This window comes from Teleopsis dalmanni, chromosome X, assembly GCF_002237135.1.
Source record: "Teleopsis dalmanni isolate 2A chromosome X, ASM223713v2, whole genome shotgun sequence".
In the NCBI taxonomy this organism is placed as follows: Eukaryota; Metazoa; Arthropoda; class Insecta; order Diptera; family Diopsidae; genus Teleopsis; species Teleopsis dalmanni.
In genome coordinates this window covers 9,974,166-9,988,969 of record NC_051848.1, presented here as the reverse complement: position 1 = coordinate 9,988,969, position 14,804 = coordinate 9,974,166, and the positions used below count along the sequence as shown (strand labels likewise).

The 14,804-nt window shown below is 31.7% G+C and overlaps 1 protein-coding gene across 1 annotated transcript in view; it reads right to left on the bottom strand.

The window, feature by feature from the left end:
* The window catches only part of LOC119661956 (protein kinase 4), a 78,400-nt gene that overhangs the window by 31,859 nt on the left and 31,737 nt on the right, over positions 1-14,804 (bottom strand). Inside the window, exons 3-4 of the mRNA XM_038071479.1 lie at positions 596-687; positions 327-428 (exon numbers count right to left, since the gene is read on the bottom strand). Coding sequence (XP_037927407.1) covers positions 327-428; positions 596-687 — 194 coding nt within the window. The remainder of the gene's footprint in view (positions 1-326; positions 429-595; positions 688-14,804) is intronic.

The following is a 14,804-nucleotide window of genomic DNA, read 5'->3' as shown; positions in this document are numbered from 1 at the left end:
GCTAAATGCTGATTCAGATTCGAAAATATAAAACTAGAGACTTCAAGAATCTCTAGTTGCACTTATTTCAACCTAAAATTATTTTTTAATAGTTTCTAATAATGTTATAGTAAGCGTGAGTGTGTGTTGTACACATTTTGGTTAAAATTTCATTTAGTCAATATAAGTGCTATTAAAATCTGTTGGCATATTTAATATATAATATACTACATCTAGCTTTTATTTACTCTGAAGTGTATGTTTTACTATCGCTCAAACATCTTTCAGAACAAACTTAGTATGCATTTTTTAAGTTATGTACTGTAAAAGATTTGAAAATCACTCACCTGTACGCGTGCTTCCGTAAGATTAATTTTCATAGCGAGGTCTTCACGTGTAAAAACATCAGGATAATGGGTCTGGGCAAAGGCAGTCTCTAGTTCCTCCAACTGTAAGAATCGCAAATACACAAATATAAAAATGTTTAACGCCTAAAATTTGCATGAATACATCCGTCCGCAAAAAGAAGAGTTTATGAACAAATTTTTTTTACACTTACAAGGATATGAGTTAGAGATATTTTTTCATTACAATATTCCTACGAAACTGTGCTTACCTGTTGCAAGGTGAAAGTAGTGCGATTGCGGCGTTGCTTTCTCCGTACGAATGTTTCATCGTGGATGGCAGGATGGTATGAGTAGCTTGTGTCTGGAATGAAAAATTTATATGAAAAATATAAAAATCATGTGCTTGTGACTTGTGGATTGAGAGTATAATTGATGTTAAGCGCAAAAAGGGACGACTGAAAGGTCACATAGAAAATAAACCGATTATGAACGTTAAGTGTCCCTAATCGTTTTGGTTTGGCGCAGTCAATGCTGCCAAGTTATGGGATTACACAATTTATAAAATGCATTTCTTTGTTTTTGTATTAAATAACAGTGTCTTCATAATGTTTAAAAACTCATATTTTTCATTTACGTATAGTACTAAAACATTAGTTTTCATCGAATCCTCATGCCTACAATTGTGGTTTAAGTCTTGTGGGATGTCTATGCTATCAGCATCATTATTTACTATTTATCATCTTTCCATTTAACAGGTAAAAATGTTTTCAAAACAGAACTCTTAGCTCCAGTTCGTAGATTGTCATTTAAGTTTACGGTAGATTATGACGAGTCTCCTTCTTTTTAGTTGGCTATTACATATATGAATCGTCCTTCATAGCGTTTAGTAGTGTCTGTCAGCCAGCTCGATAAGTGGTTCGCTGTTGCCAGTTGGAGTGACTAAGACCATATTAGCAATATTTATATTTTAATTGTCTTTAAATTGTACTTCGAAAAATATCTATAAGTAAATATACTACTTTCTAATAAATACATTTTTAATGTCTGATTTAGTTACTTTTTATAAAAAAACATAAAACTCCATTTCGTTTTGTGGTGCGTTAAGACCCAGTGCTTATCCATTTGGCAATTATCAACATTCGAAAATTCCTCAATCTTATACGAAAAGAAGTAGAAATATAATGTCGTATTAGTAAAGTTTTTTTCTCCTCCTAATATTTTTCTATGCATGTTATATTGTTCCCTCATAGAGTTCTCTACTACACAGAGTACCTCTGAAATATAGTTCATTACTGTGGAAGCCAAAACAGAATTGACAGTTCTTCTTTATAAAAATATTTTCTTTTTGCGTATGAAATACTTTCCAAATGTGAAAGTTTAGGATAATTTCAATAGGGAGTTATCAGCTAACAGCACTACACAAAAGTCTGGAGAAATATCCTATATGTATTAAATGTTTTACTCTCAAGTGTGCAATAAAAAGCTACGTTATTCACATAAATACACATCTATAAATTAATAATTATTTAAACTTTATTAATTATTATTTAATATTTATATATATGATTTTTTACACAACTCCAAATTTGGGGCCACAGGCGCCATACTTCATGAATTTGTTTTGCTGAGATACTTGGGATCTCCTCCCAATAGAAATATTGGAATCTCCTCCTATTAATTGTATTTGGGTTTTGTCTTTTGTTAGTAAAGTCGACGTGGTTAGATTTTTGACTATTTAGTGTCAGTTTCCATTTATTAGTCCATTCTTCAACTTTTTGAAGAGCGGTTTGTAGCTTGGTGGTACACACATTGTTGTTTGGACCTATAGTCATTATTACCGTGTCATCTGCAACAGTTCCAACAATACATATTGAGGTCACTAGCAAATCATATGTGTACAGCAGGCACAAAAACGGGCCTAGTATACTTCCCTGAGAGACCCGGCTATTTATGGGACATAATTGTGAATACGTGTCATGTAGTTTAACTCGATAGTACCTTTCGCTAATATACGAGTCCAGCAGTTTACAGTATTGGCAGAATAATGTTAAACTTAAAAATTAGGCCAGACCTCATTAAAAGCGTTTGAGATATCAAGAAACACAGCTAAGCAAATTTCTAAGGTCTTTTCGATTTCATTCGTAAGTCTGTGTACTTGCTCGATCGTTAAATGTTTTTTTCAATTCTAAACTGATGATTTAGAATAACATTGCTATGGCTAACCGTTTCTTCGAGTCTTTTCCAAATGAGCTTTTCAAATAATTTTCCTATGATAGGCAGGAGCAGGATTGGTCTATACGAGGCTGGAGAATGTTCATCCTTATCAGATTTTAGAACTATCAGTAGCTTGCGACCTGTTTTAATTTTATTCCCGCATTAAATAATTGTGCAAGCTCAGCCACTCCTTTTGGATGTAGCTGCATTAGCACTTCACTAGCTATGAGGTCGTACCCTGATGTTTTTTTCAGCTTTAGCTTTTTGATTTCTGTAATTATTTCTTTGTTTTTTATTTGCGGAATAGCGTCGTTATCTAAGTTGTTATTTGGCTCTATGCGTTCGGTTTTTTCTTGACTAAAGGTATTGCTTAGGTATTCAGTTGGTACGTTTGCCTTTTCTACGTCGCTTTTTGCCCAGTTATTTATATCATTTCTTAAGGGAAGGTTATGGGAAATCTGTCATATTTTTTCATGGCTTTCCAGAGAGAATGATTAGTTTTACTGTCATATGACAAATTGTTAAGATATTTCTTAACATTTTCATTTTTGAGTTTTCTGATTTCTTGTCTTAATTTTTGAGTAGTATTATTAAGGTTGTTTCTATCTCGTATTAAACGTGATTGTTGCCATTTTTTGCGAAGTTTTCTTTTATTATAAACAAAGATTACAATTTCGGGAGGATATATCTTATCTAATTGCTTAATATTTAGTAGAGATGAAGTGCCGATTTTCGAATCAAGCTATGCGTTTCACTCTCTTGGTCATCAAGGTTTCTAAATTTCGTTTATCTGCTAGGTCCGTTACTGTCAGTTTGGATTGCGTAGATAAAATAAATATTTTCAATATTTTCAAATGTATATTATAAAAATAAATAAATGTGAATACTTTCATCAAAATGTTCAACTCTTATTTTTTTCAAATAGTTTAAAAAGTAAATCAACATATCAACATATTTTCAATTAAATTAATTGTTTTGATATTAATAGATTTTCCCGTTGAAGTATAGTTAGTCATAGAATTTTTTTTCATAAAATTATATCATAACGACAATTATATAATATATTATATTCTTAACAAATTATATATTTATATTCATATAAGTTCACATCCTGACGAAATTTTAATAGCTATAGTGATAGTTCAGTTATTTAAGTCACTATATAGCCACTAAAATGCAATAGTAATTATTATTGCCATAAAAAATTTGTACATTCTTTTTGTTCCCTTTGCATCTCTGATCTAATTCCATAATGTGTGCTCTGTAATTGATTGGAGAGTTACATTATTGCTAACCTATGTCCTGTATAAGTTGAGATAATAGTTACATTTTAATAGCTATATAGTTCTATAAAATTCATTAACATTAATTCAATAAATATTGAAAGTTTTCTCAAGATTCAAAATACACGTTGTCAGAGACCCGAGTCATGTTAAACGTAAAATTCATGTTCAGACGTAAGACCACATCCATTAGTCAAAATAAAATGTCTCATAATTTTGGGCTCATAATTTTTAGTCGAAATACTGTCAATAGATTTTTGTAGAAGAGGACAATAGTAGTTCTAAGCCCACAAAAAAATATGACGAACTCTATTCTTTATAAGAACTTCATTTCACGTTAAGCGTTCATAATTTATTAGTAGTTGTCTCTACCGTGTAATCTCCTCCTAAAATAACTTATAAACTGAAATATCTCGACTATAGTAAATCGTCGTAAACTCTAAGCTTATATTATAATAAATATGAAATCATAATAACAATGAACGAAAATATCTGAATAAGGAATTGACTTATAAATCTAAAACAATTTGTGGAAATTTAAAAAACTATGTGAAGAAACCATTGAGAAGAGTTTTCCTTAAGGCTCTTACTCTTACTGTATGAGAATATAAGTATAAGGATATAGGTATATTATTACTAATTGTAATTAAATCAATACTAAACCATGTTATTAGCAATTTATTTTACACAGATAATTATGCTAATTGTATAATTAATTAAATTTTTAGAATCAACATTTCGTAAATACTAACATTATTCCCATTTCATCCAAAATTAACATACATCACAACAATTAATGACTGATATAAAAACTATTGTTAAAAGCTGACTTTACCGATATAATTTGTTTTATATATAGGCACAGTTTTAATCTGAAATATAAACATCAGAGAGTTCTAAACGATTCAGTGTAGAAAGTAGTTATGCTGACCTATATTCAATGCTTACTTTATATTCTTTTAAAATTAATGTTGCTAAACTATGACGTGACTTACTTGACAATTACCTATCAAAGATTTATTGTACAATAGAACACATCATCCTTTCCTCAACATATTAACACCCATTATTCCTGTAATAAGCATACAGTTCAACAATTAAAGTTTTTATTACTCTCAAAACTTATTTAATTACTCTTGTTATAACCCATTTAGTTTAATATAGAACACACATATTTATAAACAATTAGAGCTTAACAGACTTACATGCACGGTTGCCACTTATGGTACTTTAGTACCAAAATTGGTACTTTTTTTCCGTTTGGTACTCTGGTACTCATGTTCAAAAAATGGTACACTTTCGGCGACCCAACTTTATTGTGGATATTGTATTGTTTTATACTTTTTGTACATTTTATATAAATTGTATTTTCTTATAAAAAGACAATAGAAAAATTTTGTACCTTTTTTTACAGAAATGGTACCTTTTTAAACCAATTTTGGTACAGAAAAAAATTTTCAAGTTGCAACCGTGCTTACATGTACTCAATATTATTTTTAAATTATTTATATTAAATTAAAATTTTGTTTTTAATATAACTACATTATTAGTGGCAAAAGTTAATACTTGATTAAAAATAAAGTAGACAATTTCAAAAACAAAAACTACATTCAAATAAAAATTTACACTAATTCTTTTAGAACTTTGTAGTAAATTATAGCAAATGAGAATTATAATTTCTTTTTAAAACCAATACTTCTTTAAATAATATGAACTATTCCATTAAAAGTTGTAAAGTTAAAAAGTTAATAGAATGTTGAATGTACCATATATAAATGTCAGCTTCTTTCCAAGTTCAAACAAAATAAATAAAATATATCAAAAATAAATTTAAAATAATTTTTGAAATAAAATTCCTTCTCAGTTATGTTGAAGATTTTTAAGAAATTGAATAAAATTAATTAAAAATACTTTACTTCTCATAGAACTTGATATTTTCAAACATTCATTCATGTGCAGACACAAAAAATGTTTTGATGTCTTTAAAGTAAACTTACTTTCTTGGTAATAGCTATACGCTACACACAAATAGATATGTTTCAGATCTTTAATTGTCTGACACAATTCAATTAACAATAATTCACTCAAAATGGTTAGTTCACTTTTTCAATCCCATATGGTACACAAGACAACATCGTTGCTGCTACAAATTTGTTGCTTTTTTAATTGAACATAGTTTTTGCATTTGCTTAGTTGTTTTTTTTTCTTGTGCTACTCAACTGAGTTGTTGTCAACTGCATCCGTACAATTCAGTGGTTATCCTTTCATAAAGTATTTCGGGGCTTTAAAAAATATTCTCACTCATTGAAGGTTCTCATATCTTATGTTGGGTATTGTATATTCCTTTCGTTTCTTTCCTTTTCAGTTCTGCAGTTCTTCTATGTGCTTCCTCAAAGCACATAAAGATTTCAAATATTTTCCTGCCTCCAATGCTTCCAAATCTAATTTCATTATCCAGGTTTGCTATACCATTGGTCTTACCATATTATTAAGAGTTAAAAAAAAAAAAAGATGAGTGTTCTTACTGAAAAGCAGCTTATCAATTTCTTATAAATTTCAGTTAACATAGTTTCTATTATACTCATCCATTTATTGTATGTACATTGCGAACCGTCACAGACCAATAGCCTCATTCTTGCTTCTTGGATTTAGATATTACACACAGTTTTAGAAAAACTCTAAAAATTCTTCTAAATAATTTAAGTTTATTGCGCATCTTAAATGGAGAATGGCCCAGCATATATTATACGAGTATTGAAACTCTTATCCTAGTGCCAAAAGCAAATTTCAACAAGATTTAATTTAAGGACAACATTTGCCAAATTATATTTTAATTTAATTTTCAGACAACGCCATTTTGTATATCCTCGAAATTACAAATATTATTTTATTTATTCACTCGCAGACAAACGCAAAGAGAACGCACACACACACTGAAGTTGGTAGACACATACACGTTTTAGAGATCCACATTGGCATACATACATATATATAAAAATGACAACTTTCCACTCAAATCATATCCTTTCCCCAGTCTTTGCCATACCTTCTTCCCTCCGTCCTTTAAATTATCTTTCAAAATGTTTTTTGCGGAGCGCTTGAATATCAAAAGCAAACCGCACTTGACCCGAGGCATTAAAAACACACCAGCCCTGCAAATGCAGAACGAATTGCGAACAGAAAATGCGTTTCCGGCTCCGTACCACGACGACCAGTGTTGCCAGCTCTTCTCTGCCGCTTTTACACCCATTTCGTTGAGTTCCGTTTCATTTTGGGTTGGAATAATTTTTGTTTTAATATTTTCGGTGGAGCTTTCGTGAACTTCTTGCTGATGCTATGCGAAATTAATTTTCAATTTGTTTTAAATAAATAATTAGGAAGCAAATTGCGAAATTTAATTTTAATTTCCTTTACGTTCACGGACAGAAGCGGTGTCATCGCCTTTGCCGAAGTTACTTTTGATTTTTTAATTTACTTCCTGATGATGAAATAATCCGATTTAAAAATGAATTTATAAATTATTTATGTCACAAATAAATATTTCCAACTTTGCTGTTGAGAAAATTCATTTTAACTGAAAAGAAAAATCCTTTAAAGGTGGTAGTAAAAGTATTCTAAGAGCCTAGGTCTCACACATAAACACACCGTATCATAATTATTATTCAATTTAATATCATTGTTTTATATATTTCCATTAATATAATATCCCTAATTCATCAAAAATGTTGTATCTAGGCGCTATCAAAACCCTGAACTTTTAGATATAAAGACCCTAAGTCTAACATTTAATTCAGACATAAACAAACCCCATTAGTAATTATTATTCAATTAAATGTCATTATTTTGTAAAATTTCTATTAATATAATATCCTTAATTTATCAAAAAAAGTTGTATAGAGGCGTTATTAAAATCCTAAACGTCTAGATATCAAAACCCTTAGTCCAACATTTAATTCAGATATAAACAAACCATATTAATAAATATTATTCAATTAAATGTCATTATTTTTTAAAATTTCTATTAATTTAATATCCTTAATTTATCAAATAAGTTATATAGAGGCGTTATTAAAATCCTAAACGTATAGATATCAAAACCCTAAGTCCAACATTTAATTCAGAAACCATACCATATTAATAATTATTACTCAATTATACGTCATTATTTTTTAAAATTTCCATTGATATAATATTCTTACTTCATTAAAAAAGTTTTATGAAAGCTTTATCAAATCCTAAGCAAAGTAATCACATTTGGGGAACCTCTATATACATTGATTGCATTTTTTCAGTAAAATCAATAGAACTAATTTATTTCACATATAATAGCGCAGACCCATACTTCTAGAGAGAGCAATAACAATTGTGCAGAAAACAAGGACGATTAAAAGAACTAAAGTGTAGAGGCGTGTTTGGCTCTCCGGACAGCATATGGCTTAATCATGAGCTTAAGACACATTTTGAAAAATAAAAGGGTAAAAACTGTTTCTTGACCTGCCTTTGAACTTTTGTCATTCTCCAGAAAGTGTTGAAAAAGTTATTCCAAATGCTACAAAAATATTGCATAATGCTGAAAAGTGATATACATATACAGTATGACCTCGATTAATTCAACCCTTGAATATCGGAACTCCTCTGCTATTGCAACCTCTTAAATTTTTCCTATATTACCTTTAATATTGCAACTTTGAAAATTGACTACCGCGAGGAATGCAACTTTTGCTAATTATTTTCCTCTCATGCATTCCTAATATTTTATTTGTCACTTGCATGGAAAAAAGTTCTATCACATGTTATTCAAAAAGGTTTTCAAACCTTAAAATTAAATAACGGTCAGTGGACTGATGACTACAACTTACCATTGCATTAAATAAAAGCTATTATGATGTCAAAGAGCGACATCATAATGAAAATTAAAAAAATTGAATTCATTAAATTCATTAATTCTTTTCTCCTGCCTGAAGTTACTTTGATGGCTATTAAATATTGTGCACCTTCAGAATATATTCAGATCAAAAAAGGACCTATTTATGCATCTTGGTGACAAACTTATTACTCCTTTTATCATGAAAGTGGCTTAAGCTTATTTATTGATCGATCAAAACAATTGCAGTTAACACAGTAGACCATATAAATTATGATGAATAGTATTTCCTATCACAATTATAACAAAGGAACAGGAATATAATGCCACATAGAAACATGGTGCCAACTATTAGAAGTTTGTTTTTGCAACAATAAGTCGCTCTATTCACAACAAACATAGTAAAAAGATTTATTCAGTAAGATAATACCCTTTATTTTTATATTTAAGACAAGGTCTTAGAATCTAAACTATGTTTGCGCGAGTCATGTGCATGTTCAACATACCAAGAAGATAAGATTATATGTTTTATTTAAGAGTATATTCTGTCCAATTTACATTTAGAATAGTTTTTGATTGATAAACATCTCTAAACGTGAGCTCCATTTAGTTTAGAGTTTCTCTATTCTAGGTTTCCAGTTCCCGATTCAAGTACTCACTCGTACTCACTCATAAAACATCTGGGCGTATCGTTAAATTATTTCTGTGCTGTGCAATTTAATGAAAGATGGATAGACTCAACGATAGGTAGACAGCTGTATGAAAGTTGGCGACATTCTTTTGAATAAAATATCCAGTACTCTAATTGAGATTTCCCGCAAACTTATCAGTCTTGTGATAGGTTTGCTAACGGGTCACAGCCGATTAGAAAATCATGCTAGAAGAGTGAATCTTCTTTTTAATCATTTATGCCACAGATGTGGAGAGGATATTTAAAGTTCTTCACATCTGCTTTGTTACTGACTAGCACGTGTACTGCGAGGATTTACTATTATCAGGGATTGAGCTATGCTAAGGGTTAAAGCTGGTGTTTAAAGCTCTGATTTTTTTATACAATAACACAATGGCCCAAATAACTTAAATGGATCTTAATTGTATCCCCAGTATAACTTCATTTAGCTGTTAGCACAAAAGAAATGCTGTGGTCATAATCTTCCGCTTTAGTGGAACCTAGAATCATACTAACATAAATTTCTGTGCACTATATTAGTATTGAGATCTCTTAATCTCAGACAACCAATCATACTGATATACTCTGCTTTGCTCTATACTTTTCATTCCAACGATTTCTTCCAACTACGATGAGGGCAACTAGTTTAAGCTTGTTACGGAGGAATTTTAGCTTCTCCAATAGCAGTTTTGGGTGCATTAGTTTTTAGAAAATTTATTTTAAAACTTTTTACTGACATGCATATGTGTGAGCTCACTTATCTAAATATTTACAACTGAAAGTGGTAATTAAATATTTTATTTTGATTGTAATCAGCTTCACTACATATCTTCCCCAGTATTGTTAACTAATCAAATTTATGTTGCTTCTGGTCACAATGTATGCTAATGAGGCAGATGATATCGACCCAAGACGATTCACGCATTTAACCTGTAAAACAAGCTGCAATTATCGCAATTAAGTCTCAAACTCGAATCCCATAGCATTTGCTAATTTCGATGCAGGAGCATAGGGAAAAACTCGCACGAAATCAAATTAAATCCATGAGGCTATAAACGAATATAAGTGATTGCATAGCACAGAATATTTGCCACCCCATTGCAGTCATATAATAGCCATTACTGGTGGAAGCAAATAGTCAAACTACAACAAACCCCCCTGTTGAAAGCCATTTGTCACGTCCTTGTTCCCTTTCATGATGTATGTTATACCAATGCACAAATATTCATACAAACTAACCGCACTTGTCAGAAGACAGGATTAACAAATCCTACTTCCAAATTGATTTATATTCTCAACGATTTGTAGCATCCATAAGGATTTGCGTTCTGATTCTCTCTTCCCGTATTTCGCAGTTCTCTACGACTCACCGCCACTGACACAACTCCTAAGTAAATTTTACCCATTACGCATAGTTTTGCTCCATTTGCCATATTGTGTACATTCATTCATAAGCGATTACAAGCAAACGCGTTAACACATACACACAAACCCACAAACAAGTGTGCTTGCTTGTTAAGTGTGTATAGCTTTAATTTTACCTCCATCAACCCAAAATCATCTTCAACATACTTACCCACACTACTCGCATTACGAATACAGAAAAGGTAAAGCTAAGAGCAAAAGCAATGGCAAAGGCAAAGGCAACGGCAACGCAATTTATACAACTGCTTCTCGTTTCATAGTCCATATTTACCATAACCAATCACTCCATCTACTTTCAGCCACTTACTCCTCCATCAACTACTACAGTCAGCACAGCTATACTCTATACTGACTCTATACTGCGCCTCTATACTGACGTCAACATCGTTCGCTTGTTAGATGCACATAATGGAGATAATTCAATTTTCAGACAGTTGGAATAACGGCAAAACCATCATTAAAGGATTTACTCGTTTGCTATTCCTTTGCTTTTATTTCTACGTTTTTCCTGTTCCTCACGTCACTTGTGCCTTCGACTCGTTTGCGTGTTCGTAACGTGAGTCTTGATATTCTCTCTCTTCTTACATCGCTTTACTTAACTTTTGCCATTACATTTTAGCCTCTGATATCAATTTAAGAATTTGTTTTTTTTTTTTGTTTTTTCATCTGTTCTTCATTTGTTTTTCATTTGTTTTTCATTTGTTTTTCATTTGTTTTTCGTTGGTTTTGTTGCATTGTGCTTTACCGTATTGTTTTCAATCGTTTTGTACTCCTCTGTTGCGCTCAGCTCTGCACTTTACTTTACTTACTTTCTAATGTTGTTCTGTATGTGATGTGTATGTATGTGTGTGTGTATATGGTGCGTTCCGCAAAACCTGCGCTCACAGTTACTTAAAAGGCTGACTGAATGAGCGCTAAGTACATGGCAGTAAGAAGTATTTCATTGGGATCTCCCTTAATTCCCATTTCACCCAAAGAGAGTTACTGCAACAACAACAACAACAATAGTCAAGCGCCCAACAGCATAACTAAAGTATTGAGTTACATATTTTCTTTCTTTCCCCTATTCTGCTTTTCTTTGTCTTATACCATACATTTTTTGTATCCAATTTTGATTTTCAATTTTGATTTTTAAATATTAAATTATTTTGATACAACTTCAGAGCATTACCAGAGCATAGGCTAGAGCCAACCTGAAATTTTTTAGCGCGACGCATCGTACGTGCTTTTGACAAAACGCGGGCACACACACAAACCGACCTATTCAAAACCTAATAAGAGCAGATTCACTAAAGTAACTCTGTTCGCATTGAAAACATTTGGGAAATGTAATTATTAGAGAATCCTTCGCTTTCCCCCGTTGAAATACATTTTCCATAATATGATTCAACGCCTAACGACTAATATTCCAGGCTCTAAAAACTTTCAGAAGTAAATCTTAAAAGTTGCAATTGGAAGCACAAATCGCGAAACTTTCGAAATACAAACCGAATTTATTTAGAATACATATTTTTTTTATTATATTTTAAATTTTCCAAAATATATATATTGTTCTCTATATTACTATAATCGAAGTCCTGAAGTACGAAATATTTGAAAAATTTTCATGGCACTCACACTTAAATACTTAAAATATCATCAACTTCAACAAGTAAGGACTTCTGTCCTTATTTGTGAAGCGTGACACGCTTGCATGACTCGGTGGAGGCACATATTTCGGTATTCGGCAGTCGGCAGTCGGCATCAATCGCAAATTGATTCTGACATTACGGATTTGCCTTTGAAGTTCCAAAAAGCAGAAAAGCTCTGGATTTTTAACTAAGCAAGTCGACAATGAACTCTTTTGTAATGAAACGGGGGAACACTGAATCACAGCAATGAAAATCTCAATTCTGTTTTATCGATTTAATGGCTTTCCGATTGAATTACAATTTTTAAAAAATTTGACAGCTCAGTGATTATGGTTACTTGCTGTCATTCGGTCTTGAAAAATTAATGTTAACTGTTGTCTACATATTGAAAATTGGCCTTCCACGAGTGCATTACTCGTGATAAACAGTTCAAGATAAGGAGTCCAGTTACTTGATTTATCATTTCATTATTATTTAGAAGTTAGAAGATCCCTGTGGAGTGAAATGTCACATCATTTCATTTCCAGTTATAAGAACTATATGAATGTCACAATGAAGTGCTATATTTACACACTTCCAAATATAGCAGAGTCGCCAATAAATGGTATATTATTTTTATGCAAGAATGAACAAACTTCCCTTTGGGTCAATGACGTAATATATTTCCTTCTTCGCAGATGGATTACAGGGGAACTAATCGACCTATCCCGAGCAAATTTATCTAAAAGAGTATGAATTATTACGGGCCTCTGTTCATTGGGAAGACATGCCGTGAGGCTCAATATCAGGACCTCCTTGCACTGTAAACATTGCATGGAGGATAACGAAGAGCAATGACCAGTACACCTTTTACAACAGTGTCCTGCTTTCGCAAGACATAGACTCTCCTACTTAGGGTCGCATTTTTCAAGAGAGCTAAATTCTATTTCCCCAGCTAGTGTCAATGGCTTTGTGGCTAGTACTAAGTGGTTATATTGACAGGTGTCAAATTCTTAAGAGTATCATAATGGATCTTAGATGGTTTAAGTGCATCTTCGGACGGCCCTAGTAACCTAACCTAATCAGCAGCGGCTTATGGATAACTGAAGTTAAGCTATTTAAATTGTTTCTTGGGTGCAAACTTAATGATACCTCATTAATGATAACAGACTTGAATGATAGTATGTCTTGACCAAGAACTTAATTTTCGTATATGGCAGTACGGTAATAATATTTTATATATTATTTTTTTAGTTATAAAACAGTGCAATCTTAGCTAAATAGCAAGGTATGATGATATTTTAGTGGTTAGCATAGTATATTTACCCTCTAAAGGAAAAGTACCATGCTTTAAAAATATACCATTTGGTAATGTGCTATATTTAGCGTGTTTATACCTACAAAAATATATACGCCTTAGTTGAATCAAAAAAATTGTATAAAGTTTCGATGATAAACACAAATATAATAGTCCCTACAATTAAGTAAAAAAAGTGGATCTTCGATAAGAAAGATTAAGAAGCAAAGCTAATTACAGAACAAAAAAATAATGATTTATACTGATGGATAACAGCACTTTTTGGATATCCTATAATAACTTATCGTTCATGTATACTCTGTGTCAGTATTTTAAGCGAAAGCATTTGCCATCCTAAAAACCTCTTCTCTTGTTGTTAAACTAAAAAATAGGTTTCAGGAAAGATAGGTCTTTATTCTAATATCAATTTAATGAATGTATGTGGAAAAATTATTAATTTATAGAACAGTATTTCCAAAGTAACTCTAATTAAAGTTTCCAGTCATGCAAATATAACGGTAAACAAACATACAGATGATTTGCCAAAACTCACTGCATCTTTAACACGCCCCGTGTTTTAATTTCTTTAACTGCCAGCCACATTATTAATATTATTTCAGCAAATAGGTAAAGGCCAATATGGCCTACATATAAACTCTCTGCTCCAAGATAGTTCATTACTGTAAGTAACATTCTAAGATAACTGAAGTTTGGTGTCTCTTCGGTAGAACACGAGAAATTCTGCCAGTCGTAGCAAAAATTTATTTTAGTAGTGCGGTGACATGGACTACATATTCAAAATCTGAAATTTCTGACTTTCGACTGAGTCCTCAAGAACAAGATAAATATTTTTAAAAATGTTTTGGGGTCTCACAGGACATTGGACGAGATGCAACCATGCTAGGGCTGCTCTATCAACTCTTGCGTAAATCGCATTCGCTTGAGAAAGAGATACCGCAACATCTATTGTGACAATGTTCAGACTTATCCAATTCCCGATTTAAGAATATATACTATAATTATACTTTAATTATTTCCGATTGGTTATAAAACCTTTAAACTCTTCTTTTGTAGGTAATTGGGGAGGATTCGGGGGCCTCCTATCACTTAACCAA